Genomic DNA, 25,560 nt, shown 5'->3' with positions numbered 1-25,560 from the left:
TCCTCAGCTTTTCTCTCCTCACGCCCACAGCACGAAAATTCATCCTTCCTTTAGGAGTGCACACGGAAAGGAGAGGACGTTTAATTCTAAAGAACGATGTGTTCCCTGCCAAATTCTACAGGCATTTCGTCTTCTCTCCAAGCAAATGCAGCACATTTTCTACCCACAACCATTAAAATGTTAGGAAAATGTTTAAAATCACAACAAGAACGGGAGAAAAATTTTAAGAGAAAATTTCCAGCCTGAGGTTATTTTATGTAGGAACTCTCTAAAAATCCTACAAAAAGCTTTCATGTCCAAACAGCTTTGCCATCAACATGTATTTTTCTGATCCACCCAATGTTTAGAAATATCGACCATCTTTCAGAAATCTATGCAACTGCTACTTTGTATATTAATCCACATCCCTTCCTACCGAAAAGAAACTTTGAGCTGTAGTAACTTGCCAAACTGAACGCCATGCACAACTCCTGGTGTTGTCACTTGTCTGCTGAAGGAGCTCAATGTGCATCCAGAGCACATACTGGTGCTTTGGTGGCATTCTTCCTGGGTGCTTCTACCTGCACCTGTATTTTGTGAGTCTCTGTGAACTCGATTGTAGTGAAGGAGGAGAGACGCGGGTTGGGGCAGTGTCAGTGGTGATCAAACTGCCTGCTGCCATTTCTGTGTCAAACTTTCCTGGGATTTTTTTTTGGCATGCGAGGAACTGGGCTTAAAGCTTTGTTTTCTCCATTGTAAATCTCGAGCACTTTGCTGAATATTATACTGCTGTTAAAGGGGCAAGCAGAAGGTATTTATCACTGGTTACACCAATTTGTAGCTATAATCATGATCACTGACATTTTACAATACTGACATGTATACTCCTGATGTCACCATGTTTTCAACCTGCTTCACCCATTATGCAGCACATCTACTACAGACAGATGTCAAATGCAGGAAGATGGTGACAAGCTGGCAGACCCTTTTGTACTATATCCTCTGTTTTTTTTTTTGCCCTGTCAACATCATTGTAGATATTTTGCAAAACAATTTTTTTTATCCTCCTTAAAATCCGCAAAAGGACAATTTGAGTCGATAAAACATAGATTTTTTACAAATGCCTTTCAAAGTGCAGATTTTCAAAAACTGCTGTTTCTGTGTATTCGTGTGCACATGTAAAACATCGCATTTGGGAAATGATAATTAAACAGCTGACTTCGCACATGCCCACCGTTGCTTTGTGTAATGAGCATGCGCCAGGAACAACAACACGTTTCTGTTCGGTTAGCACTGTTAGGTCTAATAACAAGTCTGCAGCTTTACTGCTCCATGTTACCGACATTCACAGGCATCTGCCTCGATCAATATTGCTTGGACCACATTATTCTTCTCTGATATTTGACAGATTGTTGATGTAGACTGTCACACCACCTACTGGCCCGGCATGGAAGGATATATTTTGTAAAACAGGGGTCGTGTGGATGGATTTTTTTTAAACAAAGGAGTAAATTATCCATGCAAAAAAAGATCCACTATAGTGTATGGTTTACGATATTAACTTAAACAAATAGACCCTTTAAAAATCGACACACTATGTCGAATTTTGTCACTGGGCACAGTTTCTTATACATTTCTTACTGATCAATTTTTTTGTGATAGTGCCTTTCCACGCCTTAGACTCCTCTTTCTGATCCTATTACTCAGAAAAACCGCACAATGAAAAGTTGTTGCATTATGCATCAATAAGGTCCTATTTATGTCCTACCAGTCTGACAACAGCTTGACTGATGTTAATGTAATCTGTACTGTTCTTTGGCCCAAAACTGCCAGCAGCAGCTCCCCCGTCACTGACAAAGGAGCTCCATCAGTCACAGAGCACTCCACTTATTTCTGCTATAAGAAGACTGTCAACTGTCTAATGCACAGGAGGAGCCCAGGGACAGCTGATCCTTCTGTGGAGGCCATATGGATCAAATATGCCCACGTTTTAATGTCACCATGAAATTAAAAACTAATAGAGCCTAGAACTACATTAATACTTAATTTTCAGTGGCCAAATGGTGTAAAGTAGATGATGTTATAGGGTGAACATAATGATCAGATGGTGTATACGATGTATATAATGTACGGCATCAATGTTTTTAGTGTAACATTACACGAGCAGGAAGAAACACTGATAACTAATATCATTACCAGACATATAGTGTCTTTTGGGTGTAGTTAACCAGGGTTAGCTTTATTACAGCGAACAGAGAACAATGAAAGAAGCCGTTCATCCTGCAGCTACAGTAGATTTTGGGGGTAGACAGCAGGAGTAAGACAGATGAATGGTACAGAGCAGAGGTGAGTGAGACGAATGAACAGAAAATGACATTAGCCACATCAGTGGAAGAGTAAGACAAAGAGAAGAAAGGACAGGAGTGAATGAGAAATCGAGGAGGGGAAATAAGGCCAGGACTCAGGAGTCCAATTCATTCTCATGAAAATCTGTGAGGTGTTTTGGACAAGAGAAACTTGTCGAGGAAAGGAGACTATATCATACTCAGGAAAAACGTAAGCCACATCTATAATTAAGTGCTTTCTTCCATATCGCAATAGCATAAGGTAGTATTTCACAGAAAAAATATTTTTGTCGGAAAACAAGGCAAAAGTTCTACAAAGACATTTGCAATGTTAAAATAGTACAAGATGTAATATATAAATTGTTAAAAAAACAGTGAAAGTATATATTTTGAAGAATGGTCCCTTGTCAGTGCTGAATAATTGATGAGTTCTATTTTAATCTTGTACAGTAGCAGGCCTGGAAGAACTGCACTAGTTTAATTTGTAGTGATGCATCACATGTAAGATCTTACATGTAATTTAAGAAGTATCTAATACAGTTGTCACAGTGACGATGTGTTAAGATGCCAGCTACTTTAAATTAACAGCAAGAACAAGAACTTTGCTGCTAAATTGTTTATTTTGAATTAAACTGCTACTGACACTAAACACAATTTTTCAAGAGTTGAAGGACATACGGAGAAAAGAAATTCTGAGATTTCAAGAATAATATTATAATTTAACAAGACAAAAGGTCATTATATTATGAGAATGTGCAAGAGAACCTTTGCTCCCACTCTTTTCTTTTTGAAAAGCACACACATTACAGTAGACCACCACCAAACATTTCCTCCTCCACAAAAAAGGCGACTTCCTCTAGTCAGTCTATGTGGTTCCTTCTTTAGAATAAACAAAGTTTCTTGCACGATCTTATCAAAGACCTGATACTTATAATACACGTGACAAGCTGATCTTCTGATATTCACCCTGTAAAATGACACGTAGCTAATATTGAAATTACTACGCTATTCTCAAAATGTCAGATGTTTTTATTTATTTAAATGGCCCTTATACCATAACCATATCATAATTTTGTCAAAATCTAAATACCTTTGCTAAATAGAAAAGCAAAGAGATCATGATGCCCAACACCTTAGAGCTGCTCTATGTCCACATCCATTTATCATATCTTGTAGTTTACTGCCACACTCTTAAAAAAATAAATAAAGGATGAACCAGCAAAAAAATCTGAGAACATTTAATGCTAAAAAATATAACAAATCATGCAGGAGGTGCATGTTTCTTTCGGTCAGAGTATCGCAGTGAGAAGGACAAGCCAGCGGAAATAAGTCTGCTGATAAGTCATAGCAGAGGCAGCGAAGCACATTGCCGCCTTCGCACAGGGGGAGGGAGGCATTCTGGCAGAGATGGAAAACTGACTCCACTTCACATTATGCTTCATCAATAACCTTTCATAAAATGTAGAGAAACATATAGAGACAAATAAACCAAACAAAGGCGGAAAAAAATATAAATCAAAGTCATAAAAGAGACAGCCACCTAGCAAGACATCTTTTCATCTCCAGATTGACAAGTGTCCCATTGTTGTCATCCTTCAGCACCACTTTGTTGTTGTTGAAAGCATCTCTGGGTTGCCGTTATCAAAGGCATAAATCACAGAGCTGGAGAGAGCCAGGTGGCTTTCATATGAACTGCTGCACACATGCTCATGTCTCACCTCTCCTCTGATCAACAGAGACCCACAGCACACACAGAGATTCCCCCTCACATAAAATACAGAGACGGCTGTCTGGGAATGAGCCAGAGAGAGCGAGAGAGAGAGAGAGAGCGAGAGAGAGAGAGAGAGTGAGAGAAAGCATTTACATGCACACCAATAATTCAATTAGAACCAGACTAATGCAATACGCATATTATTGCAACTCTCATGTAAACACCTTAACCAGGTTATCTTACTCACATTACGGTCCTAATCAGAGTAAGCATAACTTGATTAACAGAGCCGGGTTGCTTGTCAATCATTCAAATTAATCTTGCCACGTGTACGTCTGGTTACTTTCGGTGTTTGGATTCTGTGGCTGCATCTCAAAGGTCACACAGAACAGGATGTCAAGCATGTTTGAAACTATAGCTCGAGAAGTCATGAGAGCAAAACTAAATTATTAATGAATCACCACATGTCCTTTTGTACATTAACTTCTTATCATACACTTCATTTAAACTTGAAGTACCTTACTGGCAAAGTCAGGTTGAACTTAAGCACAACTGTTAAACGGGCTCTCTACTGATTTTACACATCAGCTTCAGTTTAACCATCGTGATGAGCACTACCAATCAAAATCAGTTGAATAATGACTTTAATGGCGCGAGAGGAACCGCTCAGTCTCAACCACAGACTGTAAATGAAGATGGACGACATGACGGCTCCAAAACGTGAAGCCGAATTATCTTTATCCCCCTCTGGTGGCTGGCTGCCCTGTAGGTTATAAACCCCCACCTCCTCTATGTTAGTGGGTGGGACACAGGCCTACACACAAGTACACATTAAAAAAAATTCTCAAAAGGTTTTTTCTGTCATTTGAGGTTGTTCCCATCACACTGATTTATATTCAAGTGTTAATTTTTTCCGGCAAGTTGGGTTTTAATTACTCATTTGATGATATCAAAGCAAGGTGAGACTTGATTGACAGCTGAGGCTGATTACAGTCATGATTGGTAGAGTGCATCTGTGATGATTTGAAGTGCCCAAGATGGCAGCACATATATCCAGGATATTTTGGACCAAATTTTGTATATTTTTATACAGTGTACGTCTCAACAATAACCCTGATGACATCATCAGTTATTTTAGCCTGAGCTTAGAGAGTAAAGCCTTTAACAAAAAGCCTGTGTCGTGTGTGGAGCTGAAAGATAAGGGCATTTATCAGAGAGCGATAATCTAATACAATACACTATCAAGTTACATTATAAGATTTGCAGGATCCAGTATGTTTGGGGCTTGACTCAAACTAGGGACTCACACTCTGACTATGACCTCTGCTGAATCGCTTTCGATCATTCTTATATAAATCTTCATGGAACTGCAAAAGAAAATCACTGTATTTAATCTCGGTAATCAGAGCAATTGTTTGTGCCTATATAATATACTGAGAAAGGCTTTAACAGACTGACAATATAAGTGTAACATGAATAAAATATGTAATTCAAAATAATTACAGTAGTATTCCACTTACACTAGAAAATGACATGATTCAATACACAGGCCCACTTAAATGGCTGCAGATGTTGAGGTTAAAAAAGAAAGTCCAAATTTTCTTTTGACCTATTTTGTCACTCGCATGAGAACAATTATTCTTTCTTTAATAATAATAAAATTATTATAAAACACTTGACAGTGACAAAATTACTACTGTTAGAATCTCATTTAACAGTGAAGTTACATTTCATCCAAGAGCTACTTAAAAAAAAAAAATCCTGAGCTTATCAAAATGATATCGCAGTATCATAAACAACTGTTCCGGAAAAAAATTATTGACATGCTGGTTGGCACAACAGTTGTTGACGGCTGTTGACATTACACACTACTAGATTTAGCATTTAATGTCCACAATACTCAGTCATGGCTTCATACCCTGAGCAAGTCAAAATTTGTCCAAAATAAGAGTTGAGAGCATCAGCCTTAAGAATAAAAGAAAATGTATCCTGTGGTAACCTTAAAAAAGGTGTTTATGACCCCTGACCTCAATACCAAAAAGAAAATCTGTTTCCTCACATATTCGTTACGTGTGGGTCTAGTGTGTGTGTGTATTTGTCTGTGTCCCTTTACCCAAGCTGTAGCTCTTTTTTTCTGAAGGTTTCTGTATATAATGAAACCATTTGGCTCACTCATCCTTTGCCATTAAGACTTAGTGGCTTCTGATTGGGAGAGAAGCAGTCGATTACAGAAGAGGAGTGAACTCTGAGCTCAGAAAAGCCTGGTTTTATGGTCGTAATTGTACCGGGATCTTAGACCTTTGAACGGAAAATGATGAGGAAGGAAGAGAAATATATCAGAAGTATAGAGAAGTACAAATTCTGCCCCTTTACAAGATATAAACATGTTCTGAAATTAGTTGGACACATGAGGTCACATCATCTTATCCACTGTAACCACCATACCTCAGAGGTTGGATAGAAAATCTATAGGTTTCACATCCATCTTCCTGCTCAGAGCAGTGTCTCGCAAAGCCCCCCCAATACTGCAGATAGTAAACATATAATGTGGAGAAATCCACAAGAAGGTCAGAGGTGAGGTAAGGTTGAGCTTCAGATCAGCCTCCCTGGAGCCTGCAGGGACTGAGTGATTTGCTCAAGGATACTTCAGCAGGGGTGGATTTTGGCTGGCGAGGGTTCTCGACCCAGAGCCCTTCAGCTGAAGAGCGGTCTCGGTTCTCGCTACGGGATCTGACAGCTCATAATGAATTGCAGATTGCCTTAGCTATTCCGATATCACATGATGATGTGTACTATGCGAATGAATCAATCAGAAATTTGAATTTAGAAAAATGTCCGTTCGAGGTTACTCGAAATACCCTGGATCTTGAAACACCCCCAGTCGGCACAGCTTCGAATGCACATCATATGCGCTGAGACGTACGCCGAGTGTGAGTTACTGTGATGTTGTGTATATTGAGCTCAGGAAAAGCTGTCGGCGTCTCTTACTTCACTTCTCAGGGACAAGAGTGCCGTTTCTTTGTAGCTGAAGTGCATGGCAGCGTAGCATCAAAGGGGACAAACTAGACTCTCTTTTGAAGTGTAGCCACACTTTTAACCTCTTCTTTGTGCTCCTTCCTGTGCACTTCAGTAAAAAAAGGCTGCTCCGATGCTAGAAACCTGATCTGAACACATTCTGCTTCCACACAAGAGCACTCAGTTACTCACACACATACAGTAGTTAAGACGAAGTACAGAGTCAAACAAAAAAAGCGAAGAGAATTCTGGCCAAGTAGATAAGGAAGAAAATAAAATCAATTGAGTTGTCGAAACCGAGACACTGGTTTGTGAACGGGACAGGGGTCTTGGCTCACAAGCCTAACCCCAAGGCAGTTTATGATGGCGACTTAAATAGAGACAGAGACAGGGAGGACACAGATGTCTGACCTTGCAGTGGTGCTTATGTAATGGTCTGCTTCAGTGCATTTAACTGCAGTGCTTCTCTCCAACCTGCATGGGATCAGTGAAGGCAACATGTCTCTGCAGTCCAATCTCCTCTGACATCACTTGTGACACTCGGAGAGTATGAAAAGGTCCTGTGAGCTCAGAGTGAATCAGCTGTTATGGCCCCGCCTGTGAGGTCCCGAAGGAGCCAATCATACTAATTAAAGTAGACTACTTAAGCCTCCTCTCATTAGTGTCCAAGTAAACAGCCTTAATTTTTTATGCATTTTAATGCCCATCTCCCACTTCTGAAGGGGGTAGTGGAGGGGACAGATGAATGATGGGGGTGGGGTGGGGTGGTTCAGGTTTTCTCAAATGAATGAGTGCATTAAGTGTCATTTCACCATTCGAGTTAAATGTGTTTGTGTGTTTGCGCTGAACACTCAGCCTCCGACACAGACTTGCTTTTGCAGATGATTTACGTCAAAAATAAGATGTATTGATGTTGGTTATAATAATTACAAGACGGAGCAGCCTTGTCGACACTATTTCATGACTATAACTTTAATGCTGAGCACTTACAGCCAGCTCTGTACTGCGGTTACACAACCTAGCACTGCTCTAGATACACAGGGCAAGTTGGGTAAAATGTGGCATGACCCAAAAATAGCACTGCAACATTGGCTTCCACTTACGTACTTACTGGAGCTGTAAACAATGTTTCCACACAGAGTGGAGGCATGCAGATGGCTCTGTGCTATAATATACAGACATATACGCATACATGTTTATATATGTTACCATGCGTCCCTGCACTAGGGAAAGGGGGGATGAGAGCAACCAGAGAGCTATTAGCACAGTCAGCAGGAGGGCGGGATGGAGGGGGCAGCTGGGAAGAGATGTAGCAAGTACCCGACTCTCTGAGCCTGGAGCTCTCGAACAGTGGGTGGCATCAAAACAACAGGCAGAAGACACAGAGCATGGTCTCGCAGACACACATATTGAACTCTGCTGCCGTCTTCCACGTCTGCGCCCCTTCTCTGTCCCCCTGCTGGTCTCCAGCACCGTCCAAAGGTGTCAGACATGTCCGAGGCAGGGCAGCTCGAGTTTCATTTCTAGACCTGCAGCTGAACCGTCGAGACATAATGAGCTTTAGCGTTGCCACTCTGCCTCTTACAGCAGCTCATCATCCCCACCACAGGAACCTAGACTGTGGGTCTCCATTGCAGACTGTTTGCCTGCCTCAGTGTGTGAGGATGTGTCTGCTGTCCTGGGGTGAGTTAAGACCTGGGCAAATGAGGTGAGCCTTCTCTTCTACTTTCAGGAAATAGCCAGCCTATCAGCGCTGCCTCTGTCAGAGTGCAGTAGCTGGTTTTGCTCACACGTGCATGTGCACGTGGCATGACTTGTGTTCTTGTAAGCACGCAGATAGACCAGTGCACATTGCATCAACACAGAAAAACAAAACTATACCACAAAACAATAAAAAAAAACAACACTCACCCTGTTAAGAGCTGAGGGTCATGCAGTAGAGTGCTGTTACACCTGTTGAATCAATCCAGTGCTCACAGAAACATGTTCAGTACCGTACAGTAGCTTAGACTGTCTGCCAGCAGAGCACGTGCACATAAACAGATGTGACGTTGCTTAATAGACAACAAAGCTGATCTGGGAACAGTCTCGCTCTCTGAGTGCACATGGATAAGAAGACAGGGCTTGACATACAGTGCTGTCCACTGACGTCAGAGCTGCACACTCACTGCTGCCACTGTGAACAGTCATGGCCTGGGGAGGTGTGCGTGTGTGTGTGTGCGTGTGTGTGTGCGTGCGTATGTGTGCGTGCGTGCGTGCGCGCGCGTTTGCATGTGCTTGTGCGCGTGCCTGCATTGCTGGGGAGACAGTGAGTCAGAGACCCAGACAGGAAAACAGAGAGAGACTCCTACTAAAGTCTCTCCACCTCTTTTGCCTTCATAGGCAGCCTTGTAGAGTCTTTGATTTTGTCAGTTTTATGCCTGTGAAATGTGTGTGTGTGTGTGTGTGTGTGTGTGTGTGTGAGTTTCCAAGTATGTGAGAGAAAGATGCACTGTGCATGGCTGTTCAAGCGCATGAGATCACAACACTCCTCGTCAGGCCCTATTTTAAGGCCCGCGACTCATGGAGTGTCCCGGCCTTCACAGACTCATTGGGCAAATGATCAGCCTTGGCAATTAAAGCCAATCTGTGAGTCAGTGTGGCATCAGGAGGGCCATCTGCTTCCAGCCCTGTAGCACTCACTCTGGCCTGTGGGACCACTTGCTGGGGTCACGGCTCACCCAGTTTATACAGGGATGGTCACAGGAACTAAGGAACAATCTGCTGTGTAACTCCAGTTCAATAGAAACCTGTTCCACCAATAGGTCTGCTGTGTGAGTGTGTGTGTGTGTGCCACTGCCACGTCTCAGGAGTGCAGTAAAAACACAAACAGTGGGATCTGTCTCATGGAGGACAATGTTACATGCACCCGCGACACAGGTTGGCTCCTCATCCGCCTCAGGCCATTGATTTTTTCCACCTGCTCCAATACTGTAGCCAAGAAGTGTCCTGACAGGGGAAATATAAGATATCTGAATACTAAAGAGAGCTTCAACTCTGCAGATAATGACTGGGCATTGTGTTCCAGACCACATCATCATCATCCACGCAGGAGGTAATGAACTATAGCCAGCAAGACAAGCGTTTTATTGGACAGAAAGTTTGAAAAGTACAATAAAACTTTGTTTCAATGAAAGGAGACAAGTTCGTGAAGGTTGACTGTAGCTGGACGCAAATACATTTTATTTTCTCAGACAATGTAATTATCTTTTACTCAGAGAGTTGGTGCCACAGACAACGGTAGCTGAGACGTCTCACAGCAGTGCATTCATGGAAAACACAAAGGCAAAGGCAACAACACAAATACAAAACACACAACACAACCGCAAAAGCCACAACATGAATGTGAAAATAACAACACAACCGAAACGAGTAGCAGTCTCTGATGTTTACTTTCTGATTAAGAAAGAACTATATTTTCAGGGACCGAAACACAGACAACAGGGACTCCACGTGAGGCCCATTTTTAGCCAGGACCTCATTGATCTATACACAGGACGCAGCTACATACTGTACCTCCTCTGTCATGGGCCACCAAGCATTGTTCACAGCACTATATCGTTCCCTGTCAACACATTTCCATCTCCCAACAGCAGACAGTTAAAGCTAAACCCTGGGAGGCTAAATGATGTTTCAGGCTTATGCCCTGTTGTGACCTCTGGTGCATTTATCATAAGCTTGGTTGGCTGTGACCCAGATTCTCGGGGCATGCAGCCCTCAGGAGCAGTATATCATGCCAACTGCACAGGTCAGCAGCTCCCTTTCCCTATATGCCACCTGCTGAGAGGGAAGCTGTTCCTTGTACCTTTGTACACTTCACCTAAAGATGAAAAAAAGGGGGTGAAAAGGTCAGCGGGCTTGTTTTTCCCTGACACTTACAATCTTATAGAGTAACAAGTGTCTCCTTGGGAGATGGTGTGACCCAGATCTTGTTTCTGACTTTCATTTGTATTTTCAAGAACTGACCCAAACCTGTTGCTTGACCACACAACTTGTCTTCTCGTATGTGCCTTTGAATCCTACATAAATTAGTGTGACTCAGGGGATGTAGACTGTGGGTTTTACGCAGTATTCTCCTCCCCTTCTGCTTCTGGCATGTTTTTTAGCTCCCCTTCGCTGTGGGAAACAACAACATTTGAGCCAAAGCAACCTACACCCTGGAAAGGGCAAGTTGTGATAAAGATTTGCGATCGAGTAATCACAAAGGTGACTTTTACTGTTTTCTTTGTGGGGAATGACCTCAATCCCTCCATGTAAAAAACCTTCAACCAAAACAAGCCCTTCCCCTTGCGACAATATTTTTTTCAGTGGCACCATCGCTGCATTATGGACTTGTTGCTGCCCAACAGCCAATTGATGTTGCCAGACCATTCTGCAGTACTAACACGGCCCTGTGGAGGTCTGGCTATGTGAGACGATAGACGTTCCAATACAATTTATCCTTCATTCAATTCTGATATCTGGACCGATCTAATATTTTGTCCTTCATGTCACATTGCTTCCTGCTGATTGCTATTTCTCTTGTATTTGCCTCTTGCTTTGCTGTCAAAGCACTTTCTAAATCAGTTTTTATAAGTGCTATATAAATAAAGTTAATTATTTTGATAATATTATTATTTTGTTATATCTAATGTTGGTAAAAATGTTGCACGTCAGCGTCATTTGCTCAGAGGGATAATTTGGCTTTGCTTGCTATTTTATGTGAATTTATATGTGAATGTCTCTCTTATCATAAATGTTCCACCAAACCTCTTTCAAAATTCCGTCAGTTTATTGAAACATCACTTGATATAAGAAAAAGAAATACATATTTTTTAATAAACAGCCAAATTTGATTCAACTGACAAAATCCTTAGTCGAGTACAACCTCGAGTCAAACCAATTAAAAGACCTCACACAGACACACAACACTATTTAATATAGTTTGCTGTGAGAAGGAGACACAAGCAGCATGTTGCATTTTTCCTGGATAGTTTATGTCTATAATGTTAACCTAAAATTACCCGCCCCTCTGTCCTCATTGCATGCATGCTGCACTTACTGCTGTCCTTTCCTCTCTTTAATCATCCTTTCCCTCCGTTCTTTTACTACTTAAGAGGCTGACTCACTGGGCCTGAATCGCTGTTTGTCTGTCATGACATCTGGAGTAGCTGGATGACGGAGTGTTATGTCTTTCTCTCACTCAGTCTGTGTCTCTCCCCTGATGGGATCCCACTAACGTCTTCATCCCTGGTTTTTCAGTGTAGCATAATGACCTCCTAGGAGCAGCCCTAATGGAGCCATAATGGTCATTTATGCCAGGGGAGGCTCTGAGGGCACGGCGGTGGAGGCAGCAAGTCGCACAAGAACACGGGAGAGAGTGGAGAGAAGCTCTCTCAAGTCCCGTCATACACAGATCCTGAATCTCAGTCTTTGTATGACTGCGCCGTCTTTCTATGTGTGTGTGTGTGTGTGTGCGCTCAACTGTGCATTCATGTGCGCGTAATGAAAGGAACTGATACAAGACTGGTTAACAATAGAAAGTACAATATGAATGTATGAGGGGTGTATCCCTTCTTTTGATGTTCACTTCTCTAGCTCATTCGTATGCATTATGCACACATGCATACATCATTTTCTTTTTTTAATTACATTTTCCTCATATGGACAAGCTTCCTATTCATGCATACATCATACACACAATAGACCATGCTAGAATATTTAAACCTCTTCATATTTCTCCTTCCATATTTGCTGACACCATGAGCAGAAACCGCACCGTACATACACCACAATGCATAAACTTGCACTTATTGTTGGGGACGATCTTCTTCCCACCCATTTTGCATTTTAATATGCACCGTAAACAAAAGAATATTTCACTGTATACAGTCTGAGCCCGAGGTAATCAAAGACAACTAAGTTCAATGTACTGTAAAGCTGAGATCAAATAGGGTACTTCTTTGAATGTGGCTTTCTCCAGACTCGACAACTCACGCTTTGAATGTGGCACATCCTGGGATGTTCCCCTGGGCGCTACAAGTTGAATTATACAATAGCACATTTATCAGCTAGCTACTGCTAATTAGACTGCCGCATAAAAAGGAGAATAATGTACAGTAATGTTCCTTATGCCTTGACAGCCACTGCTTTTCCTCAGTTTCCAGCCATTATCACAGCAGGATTTGGGGTTTTAGTAAAAGAAAGAAACAGCTTCCTTTCTAAACCACTAGTTATCTACATTCGAAAATGTAGTCATTCTCTCGTGGATTTGATCTCCTCCAGTGGAGATGTATTTTGTAACCTCTGCTCCGAAATGTATGGAGGTGTGAGGCGAGTGCGGCTTCTTTCTAGGTGACAGAGATTGTGGAGAAATGTTAGAAGAAGTGGTGAAGCAAATGTGAGTTGGCTACGAACATGACAGATAAATTCCTCACTTCCACCACCGCAACAGGAGCATCTTAATTTCAAGCAAACTTCAGATTTGTCTTCTTTGGGAGCTATCTGAAAAATCTGTGCTGTCTCACTGTTTTGAGCTGCAGTACCTGGGGAATGGTGTGCACTTTAATGCCTAACAGACTCACAGTGAGGTCCTTTTGTGCCTCATTTTAATTCAAAGACCTTTTCAATTTTTTCGTTTTGCTCTTTGTAGCCTGATAAACGCTCTGAAGCCTGATAATTTAAGACGGTTTCCATAACACTGCATTTTCATACTTTCAACAAGTCATTAGTGAGGTTTACTATACATTCTACGGCTGTATGTTATTTTTCTGCAGATGCAATACCTGAAAATAAACAAAAAACCTCAGCTCTGAGTCATACCGACACATACATTCACAGATATGAACCACTCTGTTATCACTAAAGCTTTCTGAGTGTTAAATAGGATCCCTGCCAATGTTGACTTCTCACTTTAACAGCCTATTTTTTTTTTTTTAAATACATCCAGTTGATGATAGTAACAGTGCAGTAGTTGTTTAATGGTAAATTGCAAAACTGCAAATAAACACATTTTCTTACTGCACACTGGTGGTATCTAGTTTTAGAGATTCTGCCACCCCCGAGATCAGTGACAGAACTGCCTCAATAAAACTGTTCTCAGTGAGCAGTGGTGGATGTAGGTGTTTTCGAAACAGGACAGGACAGGGGCACATCAGGGGCCAACTACATTTCATTTTTACACCATAATAATAAGAGTAAATACACAACTGATTGGAAAAGCTATCCGAGGCCTGGCACTTTTATGTACTTTTAAACAGATCTTTTTAATGAACTGTTTCTAATTATTCAGTAGACTGAAAAGAACTGCTTTTCCCCTCGCTCCTCTACATTCACTATCTCCTAGTTTAAAACAAAAGCTCCAACACCTTTCAAAGTGACGGCACCAGATTTCCCTTCCCTGCTTGAGATAAATAATTTGTTTGATTCTGTTCATTATTTAAAGTAGTACATATATAGAGTTAAAGTAGTAAATATATAGAGTCATTTAAAGGTCAACTATAGTACATCACACTTACACAAGAGTCCAGTTTCCACAGCCAAAGGCAGAATGTCAGATCTTAAATGAGCACAAACAGACTTTAAGCTCGGGATGTGAGAATGTTTAATAAAACAAAAATGCTCTCAGTTTTGGTTTCTTTAATATTTCTGTTGAAGGTTTACTTCATGATTTTCAAAGAGCAGATATTTCAACTAGGCAAGTTGTTACTGAATGTCTACAGTCAGCCAGACTTAGAACTAACTCTGCAAAATAACATTTGTTTAGTTAGTCTATTGTCACGTATGTTAATAAATCTATTACACAGCCACAGCATGTGTTTTGCCAAGATGTTTCCCATCATAAATCACATATGGACAATGTGTGACTATTCTATGCAAACACAAAAAGCAATTAAGAGTTTGATTAAAACCCCAGATCCCTGCAGTGCAATTCAAAATTTGGCAGATTTAAACAGTTTAATGTGCAAACTGTAACTAAGATCATCACCAGCAGTGTCTGCCAGGATGTGTATTCCTGTTTTAATAGTAAGATGATCATCTTAATTCTCTTAAAAGTAATAATTTGTGACTCTCTGATGATGGCAAAAGAGCCTGTATGAAGCAAAATCAGTTTAGGGGTCCCTTATTCTCCATAAAACACCATCTGAGCTTTATCTTTAATTGACATTCACTACACCAGCAAGGTACAATATTTACTATTCAGTCTCTGTCTTTTATTGTATCATATCCAAAAGACGTTTCACCCTTCACCACATGAATCTGAAAATAGTCCTTCAGGGGAAAGCAAATCATATATTTAAGAATAACGGATTGTTTGGTTTAAGATTGTATCTGAGGGCAGATCTGAGGACAATGTTTCCTGTTTGTAATAACTGTAAAGTATTATGTTAATGCTCCAGTGTCAAAGAATGAGTCACAAATTGAACGTGAATGTAATTTCTATTTTCCATCATGAGACTGGAGATGTAAATAATGCTGCTTTATCAATGATGCTGTGGTTGTTTAAGTCCCACACCTGGGATTTGCTGACCACTTAGTCATTTTTATATTTAATTTTGGCAACAATGTAATTTTACAGCTGTAAAAATCTAACTTTTACAAACAACTTATTAACAAACCAAACAAAGCATCTCATTAAAAACCTTGTCCCACAACATTGTCCTCAAGTTTCACCAAAAATAATCTACAGTAATTCAAACTTAACCCCACACAATCTCAAATGAAAGTGAAAAGGATTTCTGTGTCGAAAGTCAAATATAAGCCAAAAATCTCTAATACACTGGGGTCTCAAAAAGGTTTGGCTTTTGGAGGATATGTATGCAGAGTAGTGTCCATATTTATAGAGATATGAGACAAACTGTGACAGAGTGAAAATAATACACTGAGATATAGTTTCAGGGAGTCCTGCCCTTTGACTAAAGTAAGTTCAAATGTTTAAATAACGGTACCGGTTGTGTCAAGGTGGGACTAGAGTTCTCCCCATGAACTAAATGTGCTCTATGTTACTATTTTTCAGCCATTTGGGCCAATGCAGTTTAGTGCTGCTCTTTCAGGGCCCAAACAGCACGGACCAGCTCCAGAGCAGCTGCAGCACAGTGTACATGGCCTCAGAGTTGCCCTCAACACTGCAGTGGGTGAGAAAAGGCTCTGAGAGATGAAAACAAGGCTCTATAGGAGCACGTTAACCTGGTGGAAAAAGGGACGGGGGGCAGATGGAGGAGCTCCAAGAGGAGCCCCGACAAAAAGACGAGCTGTTGAAAGAGCGGCTAGAAAAAGGGCAGGATAGCAGGAATAGAGAGTGCCAGACCCTGCTCACTCATAGAGACAACGAGCTGAAGAAGGGTGAAGAGCGGTGGAGGACCAGCTGTGACACACTTGAGGCGAGTCTGCAACTGGAGCTGGTTCAGAGAGAAGAAAAACAGCAGAACATCCCCTTTCCCCCCTTTAGGTATGTAGGTCTATACACTCTGTTTTAGGTCTAAAGTATTATAAATTGTAGTCTGTGTGCAGAGAGACGTGCAATAGATGTAGGTTACTTTATAGCTGGCTGGAGAGATTATTGACAACCAGGACATAAAAGAACCTGCACCCTCCAGTGCAAGAGTGAGAGGGTGGGGGATGTAATCACAGCCTACTGCACACAATGTTTCTGTAAGTTATTTATAAGTTACAGGATCCGCAGGTTATGGGTCGACCTACGCGTCGCCCGGTGTGCTGCAGAAGCAATGCCACTTCACTGATTCGATCGACAATAGAAAACTATTTCAGCAAATGCAGAGTAATCGCCAAACCGAATAAAGCTTTAAATACAAGTGTATCTAATCAAACTCTCTTGATGCATTTAAATCAGCAGTAAAAAATATAAAGTTTAATGTGGGTATAAGCAGCAGTAATATGATTGACTCCGCAGCTGCTTTATACTGTATGAAAAGCGTCTCCTCCAGGTCATTAAATCCCTGCAGCCATATAGAGGCAGCAGGACACACATGTTAATTAATCTGCAGACTCCAGCTCTTTAATCCTGTGCTTCATGGAACACATTTCCAATTTTGATTTTCTTTTTTTTTCCCAGTTTTTCAGCTGTTTTATTTTTGCCTCACTATTCTGATACTGTTAAATCACATTTTGAAATATGATGTTTACATCATAAGAAAACACATTAGATAGATGCGATCTTATTTATGGCAAAATCTATTTTGTCAGATATATTTGTCTATTTAATAGATAAAAAACGGCAACACATTTTATGTTGTGTTACATTGTGCTGTTCTGCAACATCCAGACAACGCTATCATCCTAATGGTTTCATTTATTTCTGCATCTATCTGTTAATGTAAAGGACTCACTCAGCTCAGTAAATGGGTGTGAACAATAGATGAGGACACTTGCTTGTGTAGAACGACTAAGGCATTTAGCAGATGTGTTATAAACCTCACAAAAGATTATCTAACCAGTACTACCTGTGCAGCCACAATTCATATAAACTGGTCCTTTAAATATCATGCTAGTGTAGGATGGGTTTAACATGCGGTTAACTACTGTTCTCCCTTTTCTGTAAATCAACCTTAATTATGTAAATATTTCAAATTGATTGACACAGCTTTCAGAAATAGGGATTATCAGAGCCCTAGGCATCACATCCTTTTGGTGTTTTTCCTGAGTGTGTGTGTGTGTGTCATTTCATTGTAAGGTTAATTAGGGATTGAGAATAACTATGGAAATTCAGCTACAGCAAAATGAAGCAGATATATTATCATTATTACCTCTGTCCAAGGAGGTTATGTTTTCATCTAGGTTTGTTTGATTGTTAGCAGGATTACACAAAAACTAAAAAAAAAAAATGTCCACAAAATTTGGTTGAATGACGAGGGATGGGTCAGGGAATAACCCATTTCATTTTGTGCAGATTAGAATAAGGGGGCGGATCCTTATTAATGCGAATAAGGGGGCGCTTTTTTGACGTTTTAACCAAAATCCCAGGGAATAATAATGCAAAAAGTCAGGTCTATCTAGGGGACTGATGTCTTTCAGTCTATGAAATTTTGTGCCGCTTGATGGAATTTGACTTTGAGGAGCTATGCACTCTACTGAGTGCTATTCTCGTTTTCTTTTGAAATCATGTGCTGACAGCACGTCTAGGCTGGCTGGTGTTATTTAAAGGTAAAGGCAGCAACAACCTTAGCAAACATTCTATCTTGCACAGTGGGAATCTTTACAGAATCTTTAAATCGACACAGCAAATGACAACACGGTGACACTCACATATCACATGTCACATTTGCATGCAAACGTAACAGTCCCCTCTGCTTTTATTTGACACTGACATGACCACTGCTTGCCATCCAAGTCATGTATGTGCATTAGAACAATCTGTGAAAGGGATTTGACATAAATGACAGCCATAAATCATGGTGAGTTACAAGGTCTTCTAACAAAAGAAGGAACTATGTTACTTCGACATTGCGAATAATCAAGTCGCTGTAGCCATTATTACAAAGAGAAGCTCTGATGAATAGAAACAAACAGAACAACTTGTTGCTTCGTGGATGCTGCTAATCATTTGTTACACCTCCTTACTACTTGTGATTCTGAGGTAAAAACGTCTTCTTGATTGTCCCTACACAAGCAGCGTGCAGCATCATCTTTGAAATTCAATCCCAGTCCTAGTTTAAGCATAATGCAGAAACAATGCGGCAACGAGGTAAACAGCGCGTGATTACTGCATATTAAACACGGCTTGGAATTTACAAACAGCAAAAATCAAAGTAGGCATCTTTATCAAACAAACACCTCTCTTCCACAGCCGTCTTTCTGTTCGGTGTGAAAGCACTGTAAACAGGCTAGACGAGGGACAAACACTAAACTCGATAAGAATGACAAATGTCTGTCCTCGTCGTCCGACAGAAAATTTGATTTAACAATTTTCATATATCAATATCCCCACGGAAGCATTATCTGCTTTCCCGTAAATGTGCACATCTTTTTTTATTTTACATATTTGATGTTAAGAAATCCTCCCTCCCTTTAATGGCATCGTGACTGTTAATAAAGATGCTCTCCGCTGCCTCCCACTGTACAAAAACTGAAGCCGCATTATCCTGCATATAGGTGCTGCCATCTCGTATTGGTGACTTCACTGGTAGCCAGAGTCCGCACAGTAGTGATTACAGAGTGGAGCCATAGTATCGAGGAACCGCCAATATCAAACTCACCTATCAATCATGACATTTCAACATGCTTTTTTTTATTGTTACATTAATTCAATAATTAAAATCAACCTTATCAAAAACATGAACACTTCAAAATAAATCAGAATGATGAACTACCTAAATCAACAGAAACCACCTTCAAGAAAATACATTTTGATGTGACTTTTTAGTTTGGTCCATGTTCCATCTGCTAACATAAAGGAGGTGGGGTTTATGACCTATACTGCAGCCAGCCACAAGGGGGCAATCAAGGTGTTTTGGCTTCAGTTTTGGGGAGCAGTCATGTTATTCCTCTTTATATACAGTCTAAGATTGGATTATAAAACCAGTAACTGTCAGCAGATAGCTAACATGGATAAGCCTTGACCCAAGATACACACATTACAATAGTCGGCCTTGATGCAGATATAGGTAACTACACCTCTCCGTGCCAGAGACACATCTGTTGACTGGGTTTGCTTGGGTTTCACTTGACTTAGCAATTTCTGGGTCGTTGTTGGCTTTATAGTAACAACTCGTTTCAGCACAAACAGACACCACCGAATAAATGTCTGACTTTGCTCTCTGGAGCTGGGCCCTGATACATGCTCACTTTCATAGGCAAGTTTTGATAAATAGAGGATGATCAGATTTACATCAGTGATATATGAAGGTCTCTTAGTGCATTAAACATTAACGATGCTCGTGCTACGACGGAAAACTTCTGTAGGCAACGCGCAGCATACAAATACCAACACGTAGAGGGGAAAAAATACTGTATGTGATCGATATCAAACACACTTTGTGATCAATGTAGAAATTAATTGGGAGTGCCACATGGAGCAGAGTGCTAAGCTGTCAGATTCTGTTTAACAGCTGTTGAGCTGGTGTCGGCTTTAAGTCTAACTGGCTGCACTGAGAGCTTTATTTTCCTCCATCTGAGGCTCTGTATATTTCACATCTCTTTTCGACTTGAACTCTGTTTCAGCTGCAGGGGTGTCAGCTTTGGTTTCTCTTTGCCTGTGTACGTCGTATTGAGTTTTCGTAATTAATTCAGTGCTTCATCACTGATCAATGTGTTATCACTGTTTTATCTTGACAATTGAGCAATTGCCTAACCACTCTTTTTTCCCTCTTAACAGCGGGCCCCTGAGGTTTACTGGGAATAAAAAAGCCTTGAAATGCAGCCCACAATTTACACCTCTCGGATCCAGCCGGCCGAGTCCCAGCTCCATTTATTTATAGTGAGTGTTTCGGTGAGGTTGCGTACAGTGAGAGAAAAAGCTTTTGATCTTAAATTGGGGATGCCTTCCAGATCTTGGGAAGGAAGGACACTAGTCAATATTTGGCCTGGGGTTATTTAATTTGGACAGGGAGTTTGATTCATACATTAAAAATTCCAATTACCCTGTCAAGAGTTGAGCGCGCCCAGAGGAGGCTGTTTTAATCATACAGCTTTATCAAACTCTTTAAATTGAGTTTAACATGGACAGGATCATACATTCTGCCTCGGGGAAGGTTATATCGCTTAATTTGTTGTAAATAGTAAACATTTCAAAAAGCCATATTTAACTAGGGTTACTTATATTGAGGAAATACTGATCAGTTATTTTCCTTTGATCTTTTCCTTGTCTTTTCGCGGAACCAAGGTAATAAATGTTTTACGATGTGTTTATGGAAAATGCAGGACTGATAAATCTTGTCAATTTTTATTTCATTTTATATGTGTGCTGCACACTCAATTCTACACATTGTGTGTTCTTCTAATCAGCTATCAAAATAATTGGTCATTATCACAGACAACATTTGCTTAATTCCCACATTTGTATGCTTTTCATGTTCACCCACGCTGATGGGTAGGTGCTATTCCTTTTCTTCTGTCAAATAATGTTGTGGTCAGGTGTAAATCTAGCATATGTCTGATCTGCAGGTGGTCACAGCTGGACCTCCTGTCTTACCATTCCTGAATCTATTTCACAAAGATATTACAGAGATCTGAGCTGCTGTCAGATATTTCCCATTCCGTCTTATCAGTAGAGGGAATGATGTCTGGCATGGCAAACAAAGCATGTGTAAAGTCCCTAAATAAAGCATGAAATTGACAGGATGCCTGTGTAAGTGATGGCGCCTCAGAGCCGTGGGCCCCTCCAGCAGCAGACAGGTACAGCTGCCCGCTTCCAGACTGGATACGTATCACTCGGACTCCTATTAAAGTGGCCGACACTCCGAGTCAACACTTTTAATGCAGAAAATGCCTTCATTCATTTTCCATTAAAAGAACCATATTTTAAAAAATCTTCCTACATAAAGCGGTGCTTATTTACCTGCTTCTCCACACTCAAATTTGCATACATTGGGCCTCGGAAGACGAAGAACTTTCCCCATTTTAGACATTTGGTCATGGTGATGTTCAGGTGCGGCATAAAAAGGAGTAAGCAATTTATTTCACGAAACGTCAGCTTTAAGAAGCCACCTTAGAAATCTAAACACGTAGCAAACTTATAACCCTGAAGATTATTTGATGACTGACGTGTGGGTGTGTGTGTGTTGTTGAGCGTTCATGTGTGCGCGTGTTGGTGTTCTGGGGAATGTGTGTCTGATTGCGCCGCTTGAGAGTGCATGACAGAAATCAGCGGCGACACTGATATTTAAAGAAAGCCTTTAACTCACCAGGGAACTGGTAGCTGTAGCTGGGTGCGAATCCAGTGTATCCGCGGCCGTACGTCGCCACAATGTTAGGGTAACCTTTGATAAAGAAGAGAAAGATTACAAAGAGGTTAGAGGACATCTAGAAATAATGTACATGCAGAGATGTGATACCAATAAAGCACAAAGACTCAGAGAGGCAAACACTGGGGCAATAGCTGCTTATGTACCCTTAGAGAGAAAACAAGCCCCGGAAAGCTGCCTTTGAAACTCTGGAGGATACAGACAAGTAAAGTGTTCACATTTTAGCAAAAAATTCTGACGTTATTTAATTAACTAGAATTCCCCGCACTGGGGTTGTATGCCTCCGCCAACCAGAAGAGTTTTTTTTCCAGATTCATATAAAGGTCACTGTGACCTTTACCTTTCACAACTGAAACATAATCACTTTATCTTTGAGTCCAAGTGATACTTGATCAGTTGAAAGTTGAAGATATTCCCTCAAGCAGTCTTGAGATTTCACATTCAAGAGGCCTAAGACATGTTTATTGAAGCCACTGTGACCTTGACCTTGGACCACTGAAATCCAATCAATTCATCATTGAGTCCAAGTGAATTGTGCCAGATGTAATGAAATTCCCTACAGGCAGTCCTAACATGACACATTCACAGTAACATGAGGTCACTTGACCTTTGACCTCCAGGCACCAAAATCGTTTGTACCAAATTAAACATTTCCTCAAACTGATCTTAAGATATCATGTTCAAGAAAAAACAACTAAGTTTGTGAGGCCACAGTGTCCTTGACCATCAAATTATATTCAGGTCATCTTTGAGTCTAAGTGAATGTTTGTACAAAATTTAAGGAAATTCCCTCAAGGCATTCTTGAGATATTGCGTTCACGGGAATGGGACAGATGGATAGACAACGCCAAAACATAATGTCTTCGGCCATTGGTTGGATATCTGTTCCGCTGATTTTGTATAATTTTGCTAACAAACACATATAAACCAAAAACATATCCTCCTTGACAGAGGTAATAATCCAAATTAAACGTACATAAGCCTGAACTTAGAAATGAACTATCACACTATGGAATAACACTTTCCATACAAAGTCTTGGGCACATTATGTGTAACGCCTTTTTGAAAAGCTGCAATAAGCAAGAGGCAATTTATTTTTATGTTTCACGGCTAATAGAGAGGCGGCGGGTAGTTATAACTGAAGGGTTGATAGATTGTCAACTGAAGATCATTTGCCGTGTGTGCGGTTCGACAACAAACAACAAACAATTCCACTCAATTAGATTAACCTCTAATCTTCATCAGGCTGCTCTTGTTGCTCGTGCTGCAGGACCTTGTTTTAAAGGTGCAGCTGCTTCGTGCGATATTAGTAATCAATTTAGTGAGTGAAATGTTTTTTTATAATCCATAAGAGTGACGGCCAAAGCTATAAAAACAATTGGGGCCTAGATGGTGAAATGATCTTCTTCCCTGAGTAGTGATTTAAATTGTGCGTAGCTGCTCATATTATACATAATCTTGCTTTAAACTAAGCAATTTACCCCAACATGGATCAATAAGCTGTGTCATTATATTTAAACACATTTGAGGTACGTCAACAGGAGCCTAGGAGCACCACCCTAACTGACAGTTCCCTCTTCATGCATTCTTGGGTTACTTCTTCACCGTGGTTGGCTATCAAGGACTGGCAAATACTTGAAGAGCAGAGCAGTAAGCCCCTGAACAAACAGCGCTGCTCTTGGTTCTGTAGCCGTCTAATTCATTTCCATTTTTGTACTCAACCATAAGCTCTGAGGCATTTTTACAGCTCAGTGTAATAACACTTTATAGTGGGTGCCTTGAAATGACGCGGCCGTCTGTTTATGTTCTGTGAATCTTCAGCATGGCAGAAAGGTTCATCTGTTAATATGGCTAGATGCAATTTGTTAAAAAAAGAGGCCACGGGCGAGGAGGTGATAGCTGTTCTACATTTGCACCTCCAGCACAGCGCTCACATGGGGTTTGCTGTGTTTTCTTTACTGGCTGAAACAAGGTTTGACCAGTAATTAACTCATTATCTGTAGTAGTTATCTCAACTGTTACCGAGGCAACAAATACTCCTTGGGAATCATAAGCAAACGCTAAATGTGTTTAAATCACCAAACAGAAACAACCTCAGTCTATGTGAGGACAGTAGCATCACGAGAAAATAGTATTTCACTGTTTTATTGAGTCATTTTTACATAATGTTGTCCATTTTTATAATGTACAAATATTTAGTGTGTATCGTGGTAAACCCAGTTTTCTCTCTTTTACATACATACAATACAAATTTCAACAGCTTTTTTGTATTTATCTGCTTCATGTAACTATTCTTCTCTTGAAAAGGAGCAATCAGTAATATTTTACATTACAAGATCATATAAATGAGTGGTGTATTAAAAGAGAGAATGGACGGGCTTATAGAATATGGGCTTGTTTTAATGTTGTGTTTACATAAATTACTGATGCAAGCAAATTAGAAGCAGCAAAATACATTTGTGAATCAATTTATGAAAACTTTGGTTATTGTACCTTTGCTTTACTTTTTCTTGTTTTTCTTGTAAAAATGTTCTATATGCCATACATAACCTTTATTATATATATCATCATTTTAATGAGTAATTATCTATGTGGGTCATATGTAATAAAATAGAACCCAGGATTATTTGGTAAAAACTACTTTTACACTATGAAGGTAAGACTTTTTCCAGTAAATCATTAAACTTACATAGGATTGCAAATGTAGTCAATGTAAACTATGAGTGTGTCTTGGGGCTATTGTATGGGGAAAAAAGGGCAGTAATATTCTAAGAATCAGCCAAAAATGTGATTGTTGATTTTAATAGAGGCAAAAACTTAACTCACAAATTGAACAAAATCCTGATGAGATTTAGTGCATCAGTAGCTACAATGCAAAGAGCAGATGCATAGATGTTGGTTACATCCACAGGCACTTTTCTCTGTGGAAGCTGTATAAGCTTGAGGTGCAGGATAACCTCCTGTCTGCCTGTTTACCTGCTCGACTCTTGCCTGCCAGGCTCGCCACACAACCCATCTCCCCATAAACAAGCTCATCTCCGTTCCCCAGCCTCACTGACCCCCCGCCTCATCAGTCTGCTCCCCGGCTCATTCTCCCCCCCGCTGGCCAGTCATCCAAACACGTTCACAGCTCAGCCTCGTTTGGCCCCGTCCCTCTAACCAACATCCCTGCTTTGTCCTCAGCCTCTGCCTGCCAGAGCCCCCCCCCAATAAATCTTCACTTTATCACTTGTACCTGTGTTCTGCATTTAGGTTTACCCTTTAGCACATGACTGATTCTGGACTAAAATCAAAAAATACTTGCTAATAGGTCATCCACTGTAGGTGGTTCCTTGAATATAATGGAGTATTAGGACCACCTAAAGGGACTTCAAGAATAAAATCATAATTTTACAAAAATAAAGCCATAATTTTAGAGTACTTGTTGTTAGCCTGTTGCCTGTGTCAAAATGAACATCTTGTTAGGTTATACTTTTAGTTATTAAAAATGATCAAATCATTTTTTGTGAAGGAGGACATGTTAAGTAGTAGTCGACTGCAGGGCTATCGTTGGTTACATGTGATATTTAAAGGG

General features: G+C 40.5%; 1 protein-coding gene and 1 long non-coding RNA gene across 16 annotated transcripts in view; one reads left to right on the top strand and one right to left on the bottom strand.

Moving 5' to 3' along the window:
* The window catches only part of msi2b (musashi RNA-binding protein 2b), a 250,492-nt gene that overhangs the window by 28,823 nt on the left and 196,109 nt on the right, over positions 1-25,560 (bottom strand). For all 15 annotated transcript variants that reach the window (XM_035179048.2, XM_035179049.2, XM_035179051.2 and 12 more), the window contains one exon: positions 21,927-22,001. In XM_035179048.2, coding sequence (XP_035034939.1) covers positions 21,927-22,001 — 75 coding nt within the window. The remainder of the gene's footprint in view (positions 1-21,926; positions 22,002-25,560) is intronic.
* LOC118122363 lies at positions 8,505-13,962 on the top strand. The gene is made up of 2 exons (XR_004698457.2): positions 8,505-8,758; positions 12,331-13,962. It is a non-coding gene; the product is annotated as an uncharacterized LOC118122363 (long non-coding RNA).

Source organism: Hippoglossus stenolepis, chromosome 15 (genome assembly GCF_022539355.2).
Source record: "Hippoglossus stenolepis isolate QCI-W04-F060 chromosome 15, HSTE1.2, whole genome shotgun sequence".
NCBI lineage: Eukaryota > Metazoa > Chordata > Actinopteri > Pleuronectiformes > Pleuronectidae > Hippoglossus > Hippoglossus stenolepis.
The sequence above is the reverse complement of the archived record's forward strand: the minus strand, read 5'-3'. Positions and strand labels throughout refer to the sequence as shown.